Source organism: Lampris incognitus, chromosome 20, assembly GCF_029633865.1.
Source record: "Lampris incognitus isolate fLamInc1 chromosome 20, fLamInc1.hap2, whole genome shotgun sequence".
Classification (NCBI taxonomy): Eukaryota; Metazoa; Chordata; class Actinopteri; order Lampriformes; family Lampridae; genus Lampris; species Lampris incognitus.
The window spans coordinates 32,610,474-32,634,373 of record NC_079230.1 but is presented as its reverse complement, the minus strand read 5'-3'; the positions used below and the strand labels follow the sequence as shown (position 1 = coordinate 32,634,373).

The window sequence follows — 23,900 nt, the reverse complement described above, 5'->3', positions numbered from 1 at the left end:
CTGGTTTGTCCTTGTGATCCACCTGCAGTGGCAGGCATGAGAGGCCATCCACATTTCCATGTTCAGCTGCACTCCTGTATTGGATAGTGTAGTTGTGAGCTGCCAATACAAGGGCCCATCGCTGAAGCCTCGCAGTTGCCATAGATGGGATGGCTTTACTGGGACTCAATATAGTCATCAGTGGCCAGTGTTCCGTCAGAAGGGTGAAATAGCGCCCATACAGATATGCAAAAAATTTGTGTACGCCGAATATGATCCCCAAGGCCCCCCGTTCAATTTGAGCATAATTTTGCTCAGCTTTGCTCAAGGTTCTGCAGGCGAATCTCTCAACCACCAGGCATCACATGAGAAATCATCATGCCCACTCCGTACGGCGAGGCATCACATGCCAGTACGATTGGCAGTTGGGGGTCATAATGAGTCAACACTCTCTCAGAGAGGAGCGGTTCTTTCGTCGAGCAGAACGCTTTTTCATGCTCTGGGGACCACTCCCACTGTGCCCTTGCATGCAGTAGTTTGTGCAGGGGGCTATGTGTTGTTGCCACGTTTGGGACGAATCTGCCATAATAATTAATCAGTCCTACAAAGGAGCGGAGTTGGCTTATATTCGTTGCGGCAGGGGTCTTGGCAATAGCCCTGAGTTTTTCTGGGGATTTGTGGAGGCCTGTGGCATCGATGGTGTGTCCCAGATATTCCAGTGAGTTCCTGAAAAACTCACACTTTTTCTTCTGCACCCGGAGGCCAAAGCTCTCCAAGCAACTCAGCACTATCTCCAAGTTTTTTAGATGACCAGCGTCGTCCCGTCCAGTCACTAGAATGTCGTCCAGAAAACAGTGCACATTGAGGAGCCCCTGAAGAACTTGGTCCATTACTCTTTGGAAGAGCGATGGCGCTGACGTTATTCCAAATGGCAGCCGGTAGTAGCGGAACATTCCCTTATGTGTGGTGATGGTAAGATAACTGTGAGAGCCCTCCTGAACCGGCATCTGCAGGTAAGTATGGGAGAGATCCAGTTTGCTGAAATGCTGCCCCCCCCCCCCCCGCTAGGGAAGCAAACAGATCTTCTATCCGGGGAATAGGATAATGTTCAGCACAGAGGGCGGGGTTACCTTGCAGGCGCTCCAGTTCTGCTTCCACTTTGGGCCTGAGTGCATATGGGACCACACGAGCCTGACAGAACTTCGGTTGATGTTCTGGTTTCAGTGTCAGTGCTACTTCACAGCCCTTCAGTTCCCAGTTCATCTTTGAACACATCTGTATGTCGGTGTAGCACGGCTTCCAACGTATCTCCCCGCATGTGCTATATGGATCTGACAGTTTCTATTGCGCTCCAATTCAGTCTCAATGTTCTCAGCCACTCCTGCCCGAAAAGGGTTGGCGCATCACCTTTCACCACATAGAGGGGGAGTCGTGCTCTTTGTTTGTTTATCTTACCCAACATTGGGGATCACTTGGGGATCACTTGACCTGAGTAGGCTTTCAGCAGGATGTGGGTGTGGCGCAGGGGAACATGGCTGAATTTTGCTTTGTACAACTCTTCTGAAATAACGGAGACCGCTGCACCAGTGTCTAGTTCCGTCTTTGTTGTTAGCCCCTCTACTTTTGGCCTGACCCACATTACTGAATAGTCCGGATTGTCCTGCTGTATGACATTTTCACTCACAGCTATATCTACCTTGTGCAGGGCGAATTCAGCGTCTGAGTCAGTATCAGTGTCACTCAGCTTGGCATTGGTGTCCAATTTATTTAACTGTCTCTTGGAACGATCTTTCCCTTTTTGTCCTTTTATTTTCCACATTGTGTTACCTGCCTTATTTCCCTGCTTGCTCTCTCTGCATGTGCGTGAAATGTGGCCTTTCTTACTACAGCAGTGGCAGAGCTGATCTTTGTAGAAACAGTCACTTTGGTATGATTTGTCCTGCAACATCGAGTGCATCTCCTCCCCGGAGTGACTGGAAGAGACATGACATTCACTTTCAAGGAGTCGCTGGGCTGCTGGGACTCCCTTGCCACCGTCTCCATAGAGACGGTGATTTCCGCATCTCTCTGGTAGGTGAGGGTAGACTCTGTTAACAGCTTCTTCTGAATGGACTCGCTGTTGAGGCCTCAAACAAACCTGTCCCTCAGAACATCACGTAAATAAGTCCCAAACCCACAGTGCTCCGACAGTTTTTTTTAGATCAGCAATATACTGTGCTATTGCTTCCCCCTCCGCTCGGTTCCTTTTGTGAAAGCGACATCTTTCGGCGATCACAATGGGCTTCGGGGAGAAATGGCCCTGCAATACAGCCGCTGTCTGATCATATTGTAACGTGCATGGATAAGTAGACACGCTGGCCGCTGGCTGGCGGGTCTGACCCTTTAGTCGAGTGGTTAGCGATGCCTCCTGCGGTGCGGGCGATACGGGTTCGCTTCCCGGCCGCGGCACTTCCTGTGGGTTGCGTTGTTCCCCGAATTCGCCACAATATGTTCTCCCTCCCGGCTTGTCTGGGGCAATTAAGCTGCGCAGTAGTCCGTAAATTGTCAGCCCGATCACATTTAAACACCGACAGCTTCTTCTCCCCGTCAATCGCGTTTGCCAGCACAAAATGCTCAAACCTCTCCACATATGCTGACCACTGCTCCGCCGCCTCATCGGGCATCCATATGCCCGATGATCCCCACCATCTCCTCTTTGAAGTGATCCCGGCACTGCTAACTAGCAACTAGCACTGTTAACCTAGCCACACGATGCTAACTTGCTAACGCGGATTCTTCGTTACCGCAGCGTTGGAGGGGACGCCAGGTGGACCGTACTCGTCGCCCACTTGTTAGATTCACAGGCGGAAGTCACCGACTTCTCTGTACTAAACTTGAAGTACGTCATAAAATAACAGGCGCGAAGCGGACTTTCACTGTGCTGGGGTCCGACTTTACTCCCGAGTGCACAAAAAGACGACCCGGAAACAACGAGGGATTCTGCTGCGCGGGCCGGAACACTCGCCGCGTTTGCGGGCGGGAATGGTCAAAATCCAGCGGGAGCGGGATTAAGAAAACAGCCCCGTGCAGGGCTCTAGTATGTGTCCGGGTCGCTGCGCTAGCGCCTCCTCTGGTCGGCCGGGGCACCTGTTCGGGGCGGAGGGGTAACTGGGGGGGGGGCAGCGTGATCCTCCCACGCGCTACGTCCCCCTGGAGAAACTCCTCACTGTCAGGTGAAAAGAAGCGGCTGGTGACTCCACATGTATGGAGGAGGCACGTGGTAGTCTGCAGCCCTCCTCGGATGGACAGAGGGGGCGGAGCAGAGACCGGGACGGCTCGGAAGAGTGGGGTAATTGGCCGGGTACAACTGGGGAGAAAAAGGGGGGATGGGGAAGGTAAACAAACAAGCATGGAGGGACACACGGGTGTTGAGCGCGGCAGTGCGCCGGTATCCCTGAACACACAGAGAAGCGCGTGGACAAGGATTTAAGACGGTACATGAACACGAGATCAGAGGAAGGCAAGCACGTGCTATATTGCACACCTAGTTTATTCATCAACCATTTAATTGTAGCTAATTTGATGGTGTTTAGAAAACCCAAGTGAACGGACTGGACAATTACCTCTCATCTACTGAGGCCGAGAGCCCGGAGGACGTTCAGCGGCCGGTCCCTGGAGCGCCTTGGCCGTTAGGAAAGTAAAAAACGTAAAACAAAACGTCCCAAAACCATAAATGGTGCTAATTTCTTGACGTCGACAAGACAACGTGCTGTCCCATTCCTATTTATACCATTCTGAGCCACGCAGCCTCTCGTTGTGTCATCTTTCGTGACGTCATGAAGTCCGTTACTGTTCAGGGGTCAGCATTTGGTACTGAACATTCCAAAAGAAACCCACCTCCTGGAATCACTTGCCAACCACTTCCTGTCCTCTTTGGCCATATGACGTCATAGGACACCGGTTCCTGCTCTCAGCAGTTCCCAGTACCATCACCCATCAGACCCCGGGCGACAGGTTCCTGCACTTCCAAATCAGCTGACCAGATTTTACTGTCGCTCGTGATAGTAAAATAGCATTTTTCATGCAAATTTGGTTGCTTTAGTTTTTTTTAATGAGTTCATTTATACAGCACAACTTTACAGTTTTGATGAGTTATATTTTGTACATGCAACAATGCAGAAGCAAGTTTTCACTTAAGGAGAAATACCTTTATTTTTAAGACCATTAAAATAAATACTATACAGAATCCAATGTAGAAAATTTGGTACATGGCTTCTGTCTCAAAAAAGGTTAGCATTTATCACATTTTGATAAATTCCTTTAATAAAAAAAGCTATGACATATCCCCATCCACCTAACCACACCCTCCCTCCCCTTCATAAAAAAAAAAAAAAAAGAAAACCCTTCTACGTCTATACTCAATCACCTGCAATTTGGTCCTTATGTGTCAAAGACCCTCCTCTGCCCCAACATTTCACGAGGTAGGTTACTAGTGACACCACCTTACCAAAAATGTAATATTTCTTGGGGGGGGAAAAAAAAAACAAAAAAACAAATGGAACAATTATTTATGGAGCCAAGTGATGAAAAACCAACAAGTTGCACAAGCCAAGGCAAATTCTTCAAACTCACCCTTTTACCTCTGCACTTCTGTCCACACCATAAAAAACCTCAAGCACCACCTCACAATTTTTACACGAGTTAAGCCGTAATAACAAGAAATTGCACAGCAGAGATCAAAGGGGAAACCACTCATACATCATCAATTTTACTATACAGGGTTTTTTTATTATTGAAGATGCCCCGTGAATATAGCTGCAAACACTCCTTTCTCAAAATGTTAACGGACAAGCCCCCGGTCCCCAGCATATACTGAAGCTCATCTAAGCACACTGAAGGTTGTGACTACAAGTACTATTCTGGTCAAATTCATGAGTAAACCATTTGTATTCTGTAGATTTCTTCTTGCTCAGAAGTGACTGAGATGCAGTCTTGGCTAACCCTCATATCCAACTGTAAAAAGGTCACAACAATTTGAATACAATTAGATTGCCACAACCACTGTTAAAACATCTTCATATCTAAGTCACTTGACATCAAAGTTTAAAAAACTTCTGTCTCGTTTGCATGCATTTTGCCATCAGTAAGAAAAGGAAAGAAAGCACTGGAACAACACCCGGTGCTCTTTTTAGGCTGTGGAAATGTGGGAAAGGCAGGTGACTTTAGATGCGGTAAAGAGAAGAAAAAATGTAAGGCCTTGACTTTGAATAATAGACTATGGTAGGCAGACAGAGCAGGTCAGAACCATTCATCACCCCCCACTGAAGCTGGCTGAGAAACCAATCTGAAGGGCTAGCAACTAGAATAGAAGCAAAGCAACATGGGAAAGCATTAGGCCAGGGTCTCTCTTCAGGGGCGTGGGGCAAGAGACTTGAAAAATTCAACCAAATGTGGCAAGTTCTTGTGACGAATTCATTACACAAATAGGGCTATAAGCCTGATTTAGGGGGAGAAAAAAAAGAAAAGAAAAGAAAAAAGGGACGGGGTAAGATAAAGGGTGGGCAGAATTGTCTAGATAAGGTCAGCCACATTCATTGGCATCTCCTCAACGGTGGTGTTGTAGAAGGTCTCAATGTCTCTCAGGGTGCGCTTGTCGTCCTCAGTTACCATGTTAATAGCCACACCTTTCCTGCCGAAACGACCTCCACGACCAATCCTGGGAGAAAGAAGCGCCAACACAGGTAAGATCAGACACAGGTGGATCAGTGACTAATGTAAACTTATCAAAACACATCATGGTCAAACCAATACGCAGGTTGTGTTAAAAGAAGTACCTGTGAATGTAGTTCTCCCTGTTGGTGGGCAGGTCATAGTTGATGACCAGGGACACTTGCTGGACATCAATCCCTCTAGCCTTAAGTAGGGAACACACAAAAACACTGTCAGTCACACAGGTTCAGCAACAGAACAGAACAGAACAAAAGAACGCACGTGGAAACACCCATACACGGGGCCTCACTTTTGACAAGTTATCAAGTTCAACAAGTTTTAACAGTTTTTCAAGGTTACACTATGTAGAACTTAACGCTGGTGCAAAGAATCCTTTGCAAACAAAATGTGCAGTCAAGTTAACAAGTCTTATATATGTATATATTTGGTGGAGTGAAATCTGTGGGGTTTTGTGTCCTCTGCTGTTAAGTTGCAACGTGGGATTGCGAGGCCCAGGTCACTGTGGAGAGCAGTAAGGTTTCTCTACCAAGGAACATTCAGTCCTTCACCAGCACAGGAGCTGGGAGGAGAGGGAACCTTGGGGGACCAGCCCATATTGTGAAAAACTGTAGCACATGTTGCTCGCATATCAACCACTAGGGGCAGTGGTTCTCAATCCAGTTCTAAGGTACCACTTAAGTACTGCTGGTTTTCTATTCTGCAGCTCCTCCTGTTGGCCTGTAGTGTCATATAGTGCCAGGTATTTGAGCCAGTAAGGCTTGTTACCTGGCACAACCACTAAAAAGCAGTAAACTACCTGGCAGAACAGAAACCCACTAGAGGATGAAATGTTTTACAACTGCACTCGTAGATACTACAGGCTATGGCTGCTATTCTAGATGATCAACATCAGCCCTATCACACTTGTGTTAGCTGTCCATGCCGATTTTAAACCTCAAGTACTTTTGACCAAAAGATTGACGCGTCCAGCCACAGCTTCATGTCAGTCACCTCAAACTGTTAGCTGTGTGCACACAATGGCTGGCAGTACATACCAACAGGTCCGTGGTGATGAGGACTCTACTGGAGCCAGAGCGGAACTCCCTCATGATCAGGTCTCTCTCTTTCTGCTCCATGTCTCCATGCTAAAACAAAAACAAACACACACGCACGCACAAGGGAACATGTTTAACACTTGTCACCACAGCAGTGCAGTCCAATTTGTCCCAGGCCTGTTCCAGATGCACAGCTGCTTACAAACTGTCAGCCACACTTCACTATTCACTGCATTCTTACAACCATCCTGTGGTGGATTCAGTCAACACCCCAAGTTCTTCAAATATTCGAATATAATGTTTTGGGCAAATGAACCCTCTGTAATTTGTATGCATCGGTGTTCAGTTAGAATTTCATTTCAGTTTACTGATGCCATAGAGGGACCAGTACCCATGAGGACTTAACAGCAGAAACATTACAAGTGATCATTGTAGCTCATTGCCACAGGAGCAGGCCATCTAAAAAGGGTCTTTAAAATGGTTAAATATTTAGAAAAGGGTAGATGTTGACTCAAACAACTAGCAACAAGCCGGAACATACCGTGCCCATAGCATGAAGCAGTCTAGTGTCTCACTGAGGAGAGCTGACTGGGATGAATATGGACTGCAGGGACACTGCCTTGCTCAGTGGCAGAAGGAAGAGCGTTACACCATATTTGCTAACTTCATGGGTTTACTTTGATAAAACCTTTATCAGAAAAAGGATCAACAAGACACCCTGAACACCAACCCAAGGTCTCCTTTTACATTCACATCCACCAGCCAGGGAAGACCGGGAGACAAGTGGACAACAACTCTTCTCAGGGGACCGGGATTTCACTCCTAGCTAAAACGACCATGGGAGGTCAAATTGACTGCCAGTTTTGGTCAAAAATTTGCACCAGTTGGGCAAATCTTTTGTGCAATTGCACACAACAGAAACGTTGTGCAATTGATATAAAACTAATTTTAATGCAAATATATGCAATTTTAGGAGCATTCAGGGAGCGGCGGGTCTTTATTTCCCCCCCACACACATTATTAAACTTTGAAAATCCAAAATGGTCAAAATGACCGCCTTGGTCATTCTAGTGTTAAGAGTCCATGTAACCTTACCAGAGCAGAGACGGTGAAGTCCCTCGCATGCATCTTTTCAGTAAGCCAGTCAACCTTCCTCCTAGTGTTAATGAATATGACCGCCTGTGTGATGGTAAGCGTCTCGTACAAGTCACACAGGGTGTCCAGCTTCCACTCCTGCAAACAATAGGTCAGTTAATGAGTGAACAGCTTTTTGAAAATGAGCTGATCCAATGTTTCAATAGTAAGTGATCCGTGACAAATAATCCCAAGCAAACATGACCTCATGTCAAATGCCAGTAGTCGATGTTAGTTACAGAGCCGGCTGGCCATTACCTCCTTCTCCACGTTAATGTAGAACTGGCGGATACCCTCCAGGGTTAGCTCCTCCTTCTTGACCAGGATGCGGACAGGTTCACGCATGAACTTCTTGGTGACCTCCAGGACATCAGCGGGCATGGTGGCAGACAGCAGAACAACCTTCAAACAGACAAGCGAAAGGTGTTGGGGTCACTGGGACACAATTTTAAAGGGATACCTCACATCAGGCCTATGCTTAATTTATTCCTTTTTAAATCACTGACAGTTGAGGAGGAACCATGGATTTAATCTGGTATTAGGGCAATGTTCTTAAACTCATACTATGTTCTCATGACTCACATTACACCCATGATCCCACCCCATCACTAAATACTGAAATAAATACTAAGAATAAGGGGCAGAGTTGTCTGCTTAGACAGCAGTCACTTACCTGTGTGCTGCTTCCTAGTTTCTGGAAAATCTCGTAGATCTGGTCTTTGAATCCTCTGCTCAACATCTCGTCAGCTTCGTCCAGAACAAACATTTTGATGTACTTGGCCGCTGGGAACAATAAGTAACTTTTTCAACAACCACAACAATGCATATATCGAACTTAAAAACCTGAAGCAACATGATCATGGTTTTCCTCACTCATTTTCATTAAACCAGACTGGTTCTGACAAACGGCAGTGACAAATTTCGGTCCACTTTGATATTTAGCACTGGCTAAAGACACAGCGATCCTCCCACGCACTACGTCCCCCTGGTGAAACTCCTCACTGTCAGGCTAAAAGAAGCGGCTGGAGACTCCACATGTATCGGAGGAGGCATGTGGTAGTCTGCAGCCCTCCCCGGATCGGCAGAGGGGGTGGAGCAGTGACTGGGACAGCTTGCAAGAGCGGGGTAATTGGCCGGGTACAATTGGGAAGGAAAAAAAATGCACTAAAGGATGTCCAGATCAGCAAGGCACCAAGGGCTTCAAGATGCCTTTAAAGAACATTTCAAGAGTGAGCTAGCCAGCACCAAGCTAAAAGCAAAGCAACAAATGGGTACTGCTGAGCATAATCTGATACAAGATGCATCAGTGAGATGGAACAGTTAATTCTTTTGTTTTTTGGATTCCCCCCTTGTTCTTCCCAATTGTATCTGGCCAGTCACCCCACTCTTCCCAGCCATCTCGGTCGCTGTCCCCTCTGCCGATCCAGGGAGGGCTGCATATCACTAAATGTCTCCTCCGATACACGTGGAGTTGCTAAACGTATTCTTTTTACCTGATAGTGAGGGGGACGTAGCGCATGGGAGGATCCATCATTTCTCCCCAGTTCCCCCTCCCCCCGAACAGGCACCCCAGCCGTCCAGAGGCGGTGGTGCAGCGACCAGGACACATCCACATCCGACCAATTGTGTCTGTAGGACACCCGACCAAGCTGGAATAGACCGCCACGCTACCCGGACACCCTGAAGAGTTCATTCTACGCCATCATCTGCCTGCTGGAACAGAGGTGCTGGATAGAGGCTTATATCACTTTTTCTGCTCTACCTCCGCTTCGTTAGGGGCCTCCAAAGGTCCACACAGAGCATATCATTTGAGACCATGCCCGTCAAGGCTTTCCAGGCTGCAGCAGCACAGGAGATCACTTCAGATGCGAGTTGGAGACTACTACATTCAGAGATGATGCGCAAAATGTATGCATGATTGCACCTGCCCTTAACCCAAGATTTCACAAACTTAAGTGCAGAGGGTTCAAAAGGGAGAGGTAACATCAGTGTTTAAGAAGATGACTCCTTAAGTGCCAAACCATCAGTTTCAGAGAGGTCAGTGTCTCTGCTGGACATGTTACTTGGCTCAGATTCACATAAGTACAGCACAGAACATGCCCAAGACAATGGACATGTTCAAGATGATGAAACTAAAAGTGAAATGGTGAGGAATGAGGTACTGATACACTTTGGAGCACCGCCTATCTCAAAGGATGGGAACCCACTCAAATGGTGGAAGGGAAATGAAGCAAGGTGTCCCCATCTTGGCCACCCTGGCAAAGTCATACTTGTCTGTCCCTGCAAAATCAACCCCATCCAAACACCTCTTCTCAACTGCAGGGAACATTGTGACTCAGAGAGGAGCACAACTGACTGCAGAGCATTTACGCATGTTTACATTACTCCACCGTAACGTAACTGAACTCTTGCTGTTCCTTTAGTCGAGAAAGAGAAAAGTTCAATATTGGGATCAGTGCTGATTCAGATTTTTTGTTTTTAGATTATCAACCTCTTTTGAACAGTTACTTGAACTGATCAACATTCCAATTACCAATACATGCCTTCAAGTCTTTTTTTGGCAATTTTGCTGGGCTGATTTCATGTTGGACTTATGAATACTGTTTTAAGTGAACGATGCCCTACAGTTTTTTGCACCTCTTAAGTTAAGCTCAATTTAAGTTGGAATAATGGACATTTATATTGTCGTTAGATGCCTTTTAATTCTTGGCACTTTTTGAAGAGAAATTTTAATTTGTAAAATAAGTATTTTTATGAGAAAATATTTGAATGGTTGAAGTTATTAAGTTAACCAAATGATTAATCGACTAATCTGAAAATATTCGATAGTGAATTGAGGGAAGAAAAAAAAAAAAAAAGTTGCAGCCTTCGTTCCAAGGGTATACAAATCTCCTTATATAAGGGTATATAAATCTCAAGGCTGTATAAGTCTCCTTATGGCTATGGGACAATAAGAGAAACCTGAAATCCCGACCAAACAAGCTACACTTCTTTACCACTGAAGGTCTCCAAAGCTAGTGTGTCATAGGTTTTGAAGCTGTATTCAGGCAGTAAAGTCTCTGATCATTGGTCTGGAACCCTGTTGTTCTGGACACGCCGACCTGCAGAACGCTGATCGAGGCAACAGAACCCTCAGGGACTTCCAAACTCAGTTGACACGCATGGATTTCATCATAATACAGCCATTTCATTGGTCACAACCATACACCAGTAACAAGCCAATACATCTTTCAGTTTTACTCCAAGGTAACATGAAATTGCAGGCTGTTTTGCATGGCAATGAACAATCTAGTCAATTCTGAGTTTATATTGTTAACCTGCTCTCTAATAACTTTGAAGACCTTCAGATGGACATCTATAGCAAAACACACTTTTCTTTCTTCCACAGGTCACTTACAGAGGAATTTGCGGTTCAACATATCAAAGACTCGGCCAGGGGTGCCCACCACTATGTGAGGGGCCTCAGCCTGAAGCTTCTGAACCTCACTGCGGACGTTGGTTCCACCAATACAAGCATGGCAACCTGCACCCATGTAGTCCCCCAGGGCCAGGATCACCTTCTGAATCTGAGGGAAGAAAAATTAATAAGCACTATACATTAAGTCAAGTGTTAAATGACATGGGTTAAAAAGCTTGCCTGGTGGGCTTCCCGATATCAATATACAAGATTCACAAAAATACTTCAAACTTTTTCGGCTAAAACATGCTTCGGAAAGTTATAACAATTTAACATCCTATACCATGGGAAACCCACCCTGATTAATAATAGCCATTGGACAAAACCAGTTGTTGCCTTGTTTAGCAAGTTAAAGTTTGTACTTTGAGCATAAATGGGGGACTTCAGCAATGTTACTCAGATGCTGCCATTATTCTGGCAAAATACAAAGCTCATAATCAATCAAGTCACAGTTCCTTGATCACATTAACCTACCTGCTGAGCCAGCTCCCTGGTAGGGGCCAGGACAAGGGCCTGAGTGGCCTTCATCTCCACATCAATCTGCTGCAGGATGGAGATGGCAAATGTAGCCGTCTTCCCAGTCCCCGACTGAGCCTGTGCAATCACATCATAGCCTGTAGGAATAAAAGACGCACCAACCTTACTGTAGGTCTTCCCAGCATGCCAAATTTGACGTACAAGAAAGAAGACTTCAACAAACAGCTTTGTGCCCATTGCATGAACCAACCATGTCTCACTGAACAGAGCTGACTGGGATGAAAATGGACTGCTTCCCTCTTCCCCTACCAGATATAAGACTCAGTGCCATAAAAGGACACTGCCTTGCCCAGTGGCAGGGGTGTGTGTGCGCGCGTGTGTTTGTCAGACATTTGCATTATTAGAAAACGTCCTAACTACACCAAAAATCCATTACAAATAATCGACCAAGGCAGTGTAAAGTTATCAGGTTGGGTTCATTAAATGCTGCTTACTCACCCTTGATGCAAGGGATAATTGCTCTTTGCTGGATAGCGGAGGGCCTCTCAAAACCATATGCGTAGATTCCCCTGAGCAGAGCCTCACGCAGGTTCATCTCATCAAAACTATCCACAATCTGGTTCCAGTTGCTCTGCAAGCACAAAGATGGTTGGGGGGTGTAAGAAAAAGGTAATCAGTGAAAATAGGGAAGAAGCTTAATACTACCTTCACGACACACAAATTTACTATGGAACTGTGTTCGCCATTTGCCAGCTTTGTTGATAGCTAGAAATGTATAGCGTGATTCTAGTTTTGATCTTTTCAAGGTACACCAGGACTCACCTCAATGATGCCATCTGGCTCCATGCCCTCGGGGCCATTGTCTCTGCAGACAACAAAACAGAAATGAATGGCAAACAGTGATCACTTCTTAATGTGGCATCCTTCCATTTTACAGTGTGTAACGCTGAAACGCCTGCCCAGTGTGACAGGACTATTACGCAACGACTCCGTGTCTCCGTTTGTAGGGCTGAAATTCTTCGTTCTGCGTACTTGTAAAGCGGACTGAAGGAAACTGAGATTTTCACTGGGATCCTGTTATGGCAAAATAAACTAAAGATCCACCGCTGCGCAAACTACGAAAGCAGAGCAACGCATCGGGTTAGAGGAGCAAGGCCTCCGCCGAGTCTTTGCTGGTCCGCCATTTCTAATTCAGGCATCCAAGATGGTCGGCTCGCTCGCTCGCTAGGAGGAGGAGGAGGAGGAAAACCCCCCTAGCAGAAAGGCTGGTCGAGGTCTAACCGAAAAAACACACTTGGCAGTTGTGTGCGTTGCTATATTACCTTTAAAACACACAAAAATCGTACGATGTTCGAATCGTTTTTTTTGTACAGACCCGTTTTATTACACAATAGCGTGATGGCCTAGCAAGACCATTACGAGAATTATCGCGTAGAATGACGGGCCTCCTCCTCCCTCCACCGGTGGAGGTTTGGCTAAATCAGTCAAGTCAGCAAAGTGTGTTGACCAATATACACAGAACACGTCTCCACTTCATGGACCGGGCCCACCGTCCGGGCTAACTGCCGTCCGGGCTAACTAGCGGACTGGCTAACTGGCTAGGAAATGTCCGGCCTACGTTACTTTGTCCTAGCCGACGGCTAACAGTTCCGTGCCCATGTGCGCTCGATGTGCCAGATGGCCGCGATAAAACCCACAACCTCCCGCCCGCCGCAGAGGCCGGTGTTCACACAGGCGGGCTCGTAGACCTCACATGGTTCCTGACCAAGAAACCTGGAAAATGAAAGTCGAGTTTCGGGAGGAAGCGCGAGAAGCCCGGCGCGGGAGGCCTGTATCGTGCTCACTCACGTGCTCCGCTAGACGCCGGTCGGCTCGCCCTCGGTACGGCTCACGACGGCAGCCTCCAAAAGCGTTCGCCTCATAGGGGAGACCCTTCTCAGGCCCCCCCCCCCCTCATACTAGACCCTTCTCACCGCAGTTCCTCGACACCGACATAACGGCGCCGAGTTTCCGGGAACACGAAGAAAAGCGGTTGGAGCCCAGGAGCTGGGCTCTGCCAGGCCCGGGCCAGGCTCACGGTGAGGCCCGAACGGCAAAAGACCCGCCCGCTGCACACAAAACTAAATCCACACCAACTAAAGTACCGCACATCGGTGACACCATTACGATGCTGACAAGAAAAAGAGGCCCAAATGTGATAGTACGGTTTAAGCCAACAATAGCCTTCACCTACCTCTCCTCATATTCTGCCGACATTATTACAAAGAGGGCATATGTGGTAGGAATGTGCTATATACGTCGCCGAGCGAAGACGAAGAAGCGCTCCTATTGCAGCACAACGCCATCGTTCAACTTTAGCCCCGCCCATTGCCTCGTGTGATTGGTTCACTTCCTGACGTCAGCACACCATGGACACGCCTACGAGGGGGGTCGTGCGCGGATGGTTGAACTGACGTGATCCGCCGCCTTTGTGTGTGTGTTTGTGTGTAACTGAATTCGTATTACACATTTCTAAGGTGTTAGATGTGTATTTATCGATATATATATATGTATATAAATATATATTTAAAAAAACAAAACAAGACCGCCGCTGGTGCTGTGCCCTCACGGGGTACTGATGCAAACTATCAAGTCCGCTGTGGCGACCCCTGGCAAACAGGGAACAAGCCGGAAGAAGTATTTACAAAACCCTCAGAAACGTCTCGACTCAGCGGCTGTTAGATATGTGCACTTCAGACCATTGCTTAAAATAGGCAACATACGACACTGAACGGGCTGCTTCCTCTCATTTCCCGTATTTCCGGCAAATCCTTTATTTTTCGTCGACGAATGACGTCAGCAAAGCTACAACTTAATGTTTCGCAATCGGTGTACGTCACTACCGGAACTACGTCAGAGCCGTCAACAAAGGCCGTATCCAAATTATTGCAGTCGTTTCAGCCAACTTTAAAAACTCGGAAATCTACCACTTGACGAATCTGAAAAGAGTTTAATGTCGTTTAAAAGAGCTCAAGCCGTGTTTTAACCACGCTCCCCTTGGTAGCTGAGCGGCGTGCTATGGCACAAAGTAACCGGTCAGTGCAGAAGGGCGTCATAACGCCGGCGTCATAATCGCTCATGCGGGGCGAATGCCTGAGAAACACACATAGGAGAGACTTGACTTTTTTGCCACGTATGTTTATTTTTAGCAACCATAATAATGCATTGTAGAAGATATATAAAACAAGTCAATTATGTTCCATCAACTCCAGCTTGAAAAAACAAAAAACGAAAATTAAAAAAACACAGCTATCAAAGCCATCTTAAGTTACAAAAGAAGAGTAGAGCATGGTAACACCATTGAACATACTGTGATTTCTTTTAACTGTCATGGTCCATAACAAAAGTGGCTCGAACTTTCTAAGAAATAGTAACTGGAGTATTCTTATGCTCCAAAAATATGAAACAAAGTTGTTGTCCTCGTCGTTTTCTCTGAACACTTTTTTTTATGAGAAGCATAGCAACACATTTACTGACAAAGAGAAAACAAACATCTCTGACTTGTATTAGGGCAACAAACCGTCGACAGACTGATAAAATTGGAGAAATGAACTCACAAAGGAAGCTGGTAAGTTTGTGTGGACTCAGCAAGGCCAGGAGCAGTAAGAGCAGGAGCATTAAGGTGGGGGACAGGCCGATAGCAGTGTGAAATACCTCGCCCAGCAAAAATCACTCCTACCTTGCCCATTATCCTGCACTGTCGTTTCCATCTATTTGCTCTCATTCATTCCACATTTATGTACGTTGAGTGAAGTTAGCAATACGGCAGGAAAACTAAAAACTTTTTGTCCTAAATCTGAAGTAAACAACAGATATTTTGCTTGTTACCATCTTTCTCTCACACTTCACCATTTAGATTTATGAAGGCAAGTTGACTACAACATATGGAAGATTAGAAAACTCCCAGAACAGAATTTTGTTCCAGCCTTTGTCGATCACGAAGAACTAACCATAACCATGCAAATAAAACTGGACATGTCACAGGCGAAGTTGTGAGATCACAGTGAAAGAGAAAGAGAGACACAAAGAAACAATGCCAAATGTTAAAATTGCCTGCCAGGAAGGAGTAGAAGTTGTAATGTCTCTAGATGTTGTTGTCAGAGTAAAAACAAAGTTCTTTTGAAAAGTTCACCTTTTTCCAGTCAATCAATTGCTTGTCCTTCACTCATTCAACTGTATCTCTCCATCCTTTGGGGGACAATGCCACAGAAGCCCCCTCGGGATGAAGTTGCTTTGAGTGCTGACTAGGGATTGGTCACCCCCAATCATCAACTGCAATCATCACTGGGTCACTTTGCTGACACCCAACCCCCCATCCTCTTCGACAGACAACTCCATCCTGCTCCTTGCCTTTCCATGTAATGGCTGCCAGGTGAGAGGTCATGGGGAAAGCTTGCAGTGACACAGTTCTTTGTACATTTGTCTCCTTAGCCTTGGCATGTCCTGCTGGCCAAAGTTGAACAGCTGCCCCAGCGCCAGACATTTACAGTACTGGAAGGTGGCGGAAGGAAATGAAGAAAGTTAGTCACATGCTTAATCCAAATTGTGATCCATTTCTTTGCAGACATTTCTCAGGACTTCAAATTCAGTGCCACGATGTAAATGCCATGTCAAACCCACTTAAAACATATTGTTAAACCAACCCAAATAAGTAGACAACATAAATGTAATGTGATATCAGTACAAAAGCTAGGGTAGGTTCTTATCATTTTGACAGGAGAAACTATAATGTGAAAACAATCATCTCAAAATATTTGGGGTCACCTCTGCAATATTACATGAAAATGACCACCTCGATACCATCATTCTTCAGCATTCCAATTCGACTATCATGAAAAATCCTCTCTCTCAGAGACACACACACACACACACACACACACACACACACAAAGTAAATACGAACGTCTTGCTGTCGATACTGACATTTTTGTCTAGAACATTTGGCACCATGTTCTTGAGCAGAGCGCAGCCCTGTTTCATAAGGTTTGCTGTAGGCAACCGTGTCTTAAACAGTCTACATACTGTGTTGTGTTGTACATGCTGTGCTGTGTTGTACATACTGTGCTGTGTTGTACATACTGTGCTGTGTTGTACATACTGTGTTGTGTTGTACATACTGTGTTGGGTATAGCAGCTCCCTGGAAATCAGCTCTGTGCATGACTGTTGTCCACTGACTTCCAGTTTCTACTGCAGCAGTCATACCAGTTTCCTGTTTGTTGGCGTGTGCTATTGACAATGGCATACTTTTGGCGATGCCTGCAAGATTTACCATGGATAAATGTCAACCACATGCACACAACTGTCCACACACTTTCACCTGCACCTACCAGCAAACGGGTGAGAAGCTTCCAGTTGTACATATCAAGTTATGTCCACAGTTATCCACAACTCTGTCCGTCCGTCTGTTCATCCGTCCGTCCACTCATCCTCATAATGGTGGATGTAACTTTATATGTACAACTTGAAACTTCTCACCCGTTTGCTGGTAGGTGCAGGTGAAAGTTTGTGGACAGTTGTGTGCATTCGGTTGACATTTATCCATGGTAAATCTTGCAGGCATCACCAAAGATATGCCATTGTCAATAGCACACGCCAACAAACAGGAAACTGGTAATGACTGCTGTAGTAGAAACTGGAAGTCAGTGGACTACAGTTATAAACAAACTGGACTGACTAAACCTTTTTATAAAGACTTTTTTAACGCTCAATGCATTGCTCCATTTTTGTGAACGTAACTGAAATTACACTTTCAAGATCTGATGAGTGACTTCAAAACTGATGTTTTTTGCAGTAACTCGTTCTTGAAAGTAGTTCCACGTTAAAACCGGTTCTTAATACCCAGCTCTACTGTGACTGCTCCTGTCATCCCTCAACATGTGGGTGGTTTTCTGCATGTCGTGTGGTATTGTGAACACAGGTTTGTTGAAGTATCAGGGAAATAACTATTATTTTGCCAAAACATGATGCAAACAGAGGCTCCTGCAGCGTGATGCAAGACACGAGAAACCCACCTGTAGTACAAAGGCCCCGCAGTCACTGTCGTTGTTTTGACGACCCACATTCTGGAGTGCACAAAATAGCCCACAAAACATCAGATTACTTGCTACACCAAATGTGCGATCATACTAACATTAGAAATTCAGAAATCAATCAGTCATTTTGGCAAAATAAACATCCACAGCTAACTTTGTTCATGAGCTTTGCGGAATACATAAACCGCGACATTCAAATTAGAATGAGGTCTCACCATTTTGAAAAAACCTTTCCATCCGGTCAAAAAGTCTCGCTGGTCTTTCTTGATCGCCTCTGCTTGCAGGTATTTGAAAATGTGCTTAAAAAACAAGAAAAAACAATAACAGTACATGAAAAGCAGTACTTTGATGTGCAAGTGGAGAAACTGCGGACACGTGCTGTTTTGTCCTTGGGTAATCTGTTGATCATCAACAGTCATGGTCATAGACAATCCAGCTTCTGGTAGCTGAACATCTGCATTATTGTGATGTTGTGGAGTCCCCCAGGCCACCTCCCAAGGTCTCCTGTCATTCTAGTTTTACTTCCTGGAGCTAAACCTTATTCCTAAAAGCATCATGGAAACCTCCGCTTAACAGCTGGGAGTATAAAGTACAAGTCAACGTATTTCAAAATGTGCCTTGGTAACCCACCGTGATCACTGGAAACTAGTGTCATTTTATAAAGAAAAAACAAACAAACAAACAAACAACATTTCTGTGTTGGGCAATGTCGGCGAGAAAAACCATCATAAGTGTTTTTACAGCACTCCAGCGCTCACCAGTTGATTTTTAATATACAATGTTGACATCCCTAGCTATGGTTGGATTTTTTTTCTCCCCAATTGTACTTGGCCAATTACTCCACTCTTCCAAGCCGTCCCGGTCACTGCTCCACCCCCTCTGCTGATCCAGGGAGGGCTGCAGACTACCACATGTCTCCTCCCATACATGTGGAGTCACCAGCCGCTTCTTTTCACCTGACAGTGAGGAGTTTCACCAGGGGGACGTAGCGTGTGGGAGGATCACGCTATTCCCCCCAGTTACCCCTCACTCCTTAACAGGCGCCCCGACCGACCAGAGGAGGCGCTAGTGCAGCGACCAGGACACATACCCACATCTAGCTTCCCTCCCGCAGACACGGCCAATTGTTTCTGTAGGGACGCCCGACCAAGCTGGAGGTAACACGGGGATTCGAACTGGCAATCCTCATATTGGTAGGCAACAGAATAGACCGCTACACCTCCTGGATGCCCACTAACTGGAGTCAGTGAGGCAACTCTCTCTTTCTAGCTGGTTTTGGTCCAGCCATGATTGGTCATAGGATGATAAAAGAGGATTAAATTTGGAACATAAAAAAGAAAAGTGGGTTGTCATAGTCCAGAGGAACGAGAGTTCACGTCAAATACGTTGCCTGCACTCTCTAATCAGCCACAACTGTGGGTAAATGAGTAAAAACAAGTTTGCAAACAACACCCTGTCTCTGAAGTTTGGCACTGTTGTCAAAATTGATCAAACTGTTTTTCTAAATGTCTGCTGGATTGCTACACCACTCACCTTTGGGCATCGGCGGTTCAGTGTGCGTTGGGAGTCAAAGTAGGTGATAGCTCGACGAGGGATATCAACACTGACAAGGGACCAGTGAACTTCCAGGTGGATAGGAATCAACAACAAATCCTTCTGGAAGATGTCCACCTGGCAGAGGGAGGAGGGAGAGAGGAAGAAGAAATGTTGGGAGGATGGATGGATAGAAGGAGGGATAGATGGAGGGAATGGAAGAGGAATGGATGGAGGCAGACAGGGAGGAATGGAGTAGGGGTTAAGAGGGAACAGTGGGTAAGAAGGAATGGAGGATAAATGGTGCAGAGCCATTTGAAATAGAATTCTTTCAACTGCCTGAAAGCCAAACCATGAGAAAATATGCGTGTGTGTGTGTGTGTGTGTGTGTCTAGTGCAGGGGTGGGCAGTCTTATCCAGAAAGGGCCGGTGTGGGGGAAGGTTTTGTTCCAACCAAGCAGTTGCACACCTGATCCCACTAATCAACCAGTAGAGTCTTTGCTGAGGAACTGGATTAGGAGACACAGGTGTGTAATCCAGTCTGTGCATAACTGTAGTCCGCTGACTTCCGGTTTCTACTGCAGCAGTCATACCAGTTTCCTGTTTGTTGGCGTGTGCTATTGACAATGGCATATTTTTGGTGTTGCCTGCAAGATTCACCATGGATAAATGTCAACCACATGCACACAACTGTCGACCAACTTTCACCTGCACCTACCAGCAAACGGGTGAGAAGTTTCAAGTTGTACATATCAAGTTACGTCTACAGTTATGAGGAAAAGGACACTCATCCTCATAACTGTGGACATAACTTGATATAATTATGTGGTTTTAATTATGGTTATAAAGATAAGGTTATAATCATCCTCATAATTGGGAAGATGGCGGCGCGAACTCACGTTTGCAGCAGCCTCGCCCAGTGCTGTCCGTGCAGTGTTTTTGTCCATGTCTGCGTCTGGGTTTGTGTCTTCAATTGGTGGCCGGGAGAGCTGGTGCTGGATCAGCTGGGGGAGCCTGGTCTGCTGCGTCCTGTGGGCTCAGGGACCACGGCCCTGCCTGGAGCTGTGCCCGAGGAGGTAACACCAACAGTGGTCTGACAGGACACAGAAGCGGGGCAGACCGGTAGTTCTGACAGTCATCCTGGCTGGCGCTCGCTCTCTTGGACATCAATGTTTTTTTTAATATGTTGAGATATCTTTGTAGTTTTTGTTGTTTTTTGTAGTTTGGATATCTGTGTTCTTGTAGTTTGGATAGGTGTTTTTTTGTCTTTGTGCTGCAATGCCATGGGCTGGGGAAAATGATATTTCATTCCAAATTAAATAAATGCTCCCGATTCCTCAGAATCGGGAGCATTTATTTAATTAATCGGGAGAGGTTCGAAACCACGTGAATGTGGACCTGGTAGGCCCCCTACCCCCCTCCCGTGGTTTCACATACCTGCTCACCATGGTCGACAGGACCACGCGATGGCCAGAGGCCGTCCTGCTTTCGTCCACGACAGCGCCTGAGGTTGCCCGAGCGTTCATCGGAACCTGGGTCGCCCGCTTTGGCACCCCATCTGACCTCTCCTCGGACAGAGGGCCGCAATTCACGTCAGCGCTCTGGGAGGAGATCGCCGCGGGTTTAGGGGTGAGGCTCCATCGCACCACAGCGTATCACCCTCAAGCGAATGGATTGGTCGAGAGGTTCCATCGCTTGATGAAGGCCGCATTGCGGGCTACCCTCAAGGACGACCGCTGGGTCGACAAACTGCCTTGGGTCATGCTTGGGCTGTTTGATTACAGCTGTTTGATTACAGCTGCTGTTTTCTCGGTTCGTGTTTACAGTGACACACTTCCGCTGCGCGGGGTTTTTGTGTTGTTGTAATGGTGAAGGAATAAATTGTGCACGTTGTGTAGCCGAAAGAGAAAGTTGTCACGACTCCTGATTGAGCTCCTCTACACCATGGTAAATCTTGCAGGCATCGCCAAAAATATGCCATTGTCAATAGCACGCACCAACAAACAGGAAACTGGTATGACCGCTGCAGTAGAAACAGGAAGTCAGTGGACTACAGTTATGCACAGAGCCCATTGCTTAGTTAGAACAAAAACCTTCACCCCCACTGGCCCTTTTGGGATAAGACTGGCCACCCCTGGTCTAGAGGGTGGAGGAAGGATCCATCTCGTGGCATCCACTTACATTTTTTGTCCACCGTTTGACTCCTTCATAGCCTTTTGTCCTCAGCTTGTCATAAAAGAAGCTGTTGAAAAAGTGGACCTGGGAAAGAGAGAGCAGGTTACATAATGACGTTGGCAGACACCAAGAACAAAAAACGGCTGTCGCTAATGCCGAGTTAATACTGTTTGTTTTAAGGGATCATTTTATCAAACGCAGAGAGACATGACTGAGTGTAGCAACTGTTCACTGCTGAAACTGTATTGCTGTCGTGAGGAAAAAGCATTAAAACAAACATTGGGTGATTTTTAATATCTTTTATTAATTATATAGCGAAGGAGATTGAAAAGATATTATGCCCCTTGACCCCAGGAAACCCTTTCAAATCATTGTTTATAACTTCACTGATGCTTAGTGATGGGTATTATACTGCAAGAAAAGGTAGGACCCTGCCACTTGTACTGCAGTGGTTCTACTAGTCCAGGTGATGACATCATTTACTGCCCAGAAACAAAGTGAATACTGTTCTTGACAACTTTTTCACAGCACTACTTACTGACCTCTGGTGTGCTGGTGTCAAGTTGTTCACCATATACAACTAGCCAATGCTAGCTAGTTCACTAAAGGTGCACCTAGCTCAGATATAGTGGACGTTCGTGTCATTGGGTCAATCTTTCCGGTTGACCCAACTGGGCAGGGTTCCACTTCCTTTTTAGTTGCTGTTTGACTAGCTGAGATGGATTTAATAGACTGCCATTCCATATTAATTTTTAGCCAGCTAACACCAGAATTTCCAGTTTTAACAATTAGAATTTGGATTTTCATACTGGGCTGTCTGATGGAGGTGTCCATTTCCGGTGCATTGCCAGCCCATGCCGATTTCAATCAGGCATGACAGCTGTTATTGTTGCCAAAAAAGATTCCAATCTAAGGGCGTCCGGGTGACGTGGCGGTCTATTCTGTTGCCTACCAACATGGGGATCGCTGGTTCAAATCCCCGTGTTACCTCTGGTTTGGTCAGGCATCCCTACAGACACAATTGGCCGTGTGTGCGGGTGGGAAGCCAGATGTGGGTACGTATGTGTCCTGGTCGCTGCACTAGCGCCTCCTCTGGTCAGTCGGGGCGCCTGTTCGGGGGGAGGGGGAACTGGGGGGTAGTGTGATCCTCCCACATGCTACGTCCCCCTGGTGAAACTCCTCACTGTCAGGTGAAAAGAAGCGGCTGGTGACTCCACATGTCTTGGAAGAGACATGTGGTAGTCTGCAGCCCTCCCCGGATCAGCAGAGGAGGTGGAGCAGAGACCGGGACGGCTCGGAAGAGTGGGGGTAATTGGTCAAGTACAATTGGAGAGAAAAGGGGAGTAAACCCCCCCCCCCAAAAAAGATTCAAATCAATCCTTTCCTTTCTCTTTGCCCATGTTTGATGTAAAAAAAAAAAAGAAAGAGCAGCTTAAACACTGGTTAAAGATATGTCCACATTATGTGTCATTACTACGGACCGAATGTGGACCTTGGCCCAGTTGCGTCTCAGAGGGTTGGGCAGTATCACTTCATCTAGTATTAATTATTATATCTCATGGGAAATATTTAACTACACCACTTGAACATCCTTATTCAGTTTGGCTTTATAGAAATATTACACACTAAGTTTTTCCCAAAACTACTTGTGATTTGCAACATATGTGACGGTTACATGTGGTCCATTCACTCAATCACTTCCCATGATAAAGTTAATCCACAGAGAACTGGCTTTGAATCTTAACCAGTATATTACATAATGGAGCAAGAGTTAGCACAGAGACACCTCCCCCCCTGGCCAGAATGAAAGGCTGTGCATGGGGATCCATTTTTTAAATCATTGTACTGTCACTTGATAGTGTTTGGCTATGCAAGACGTCATGCTTACAAGTGTTCCCCCAGTTTGACCAGCTACTACCAGAGTGGTAAAAAGGTGCTACTCTGAAAACTTGAAAAAGAGGTTTTCCGCAAACAACCTAGCATCAGTCTGAAGAGGTTGGCAAGACACGACCAACTACAGGAGAGTCCCCACCCCACCCTGCAGGGAACTATAAACTGGCTGATGACCTAAATGGGTTTTACTGCACATCTGATAAACACACGTCCACACCCATCACCCTGTCCAGCCACAACACACAACCAACTGCACTCCCTGCCAGCCCCTCCACCCTCCCCACCAACCCCCCCACCCGCACTCAGGATCTGTGTTGAGGACATGTGCCAGCTCTTCCAGAGACAAAACACCAGGGAGACACCGGGCCCAGATGGCGTGTCACCCTCCTGTCAGAAAGTCTATGCTGACCAGCTGGCCCCCATTTTCACACTGATCT

The 23,900-nt window shown here is 46.3% G+C and overlaps 2 protein-coding genes and 1 non-coding gene across 3 annotated transcripts in view; all 3 read right to left on the bottom strand.

The window, feature by feature from the left end:
* Positions 1-4,054: 4,054 nt before the first annotated feature.
* eif4a1a (eukaryotic translation initiation factor 4A1A) lies at positions 4,055-14,109 on the bottom strand. Its single transcript, XM_056300762.1, has 11 exons — positions 14,024-14,109; positions 12,613-12,655; positions 12,289-12,421; positions 11,788-11,927; positions 11,254-11,422; positions 8,530-8,639; positions 8,115-8,258; positions 7,818-7,955; positions 6,723-6,812; positions 5,793-5,872; positions 4,055-5,674 (listed from the first exon to the last, which is right to left on the bottom strand). The coding sequence occupies exons 1-11, from the start codon at positions 14,044-14,046 to the stop codon at positions 5,530-5,532; spliced, it is 1,215 nt and encodes a 404-aa protein (XP_056156737.1). The 5' UTR covers positions 14,047-14,109; the 3' UTR covers positions 4,055-5,529.
* LOC130131217 (small nucleolar RNA SNORD10) lies at positions 10,896-11,036 on the bottom strand. Its single transcript, XR_008812370.1, has one exon. It is a non-coding gene; the product is annotated as a small nucleolar RNA SNORD10 (small nucleolar RNA).
* Positions 14,110-14,961: 852 nt separating the features above from the next.
* The window catches only part of senp3b (SUMO specific peptidase 3b), a 48,380-nt gene continuing 39,441 nt past the window's right edge, over positions 14,962-23,900 (bottom strand). Inside the window, exons 8-12 of the mRNA XM_056300761.1 lie at positions 21,577-21,654; positions 19,396-19,533; positions 18,078-18,161; positions 17,842-17,892; positions 14,962-16,320 (exon numbers count right to left, since the gene is read on the bottom strand). Of these exons, the coding sequence (XP_056156736.1) occupies positions 16,210-16,320; positions 17,842-17,892; positions 18,078-18,161; positions 19,396-19,533; positions 21,577-21,654 (462 nt within the window). The 3' untranslated portion in view covers positions 14,962-16,209. The remainder of the gene's footprint in view (positions 16,321-17,841; positions 17,893-18,077; positions 18,162-19,395; positions 19,534-21,576; positions 21,655-23,900) is intronic.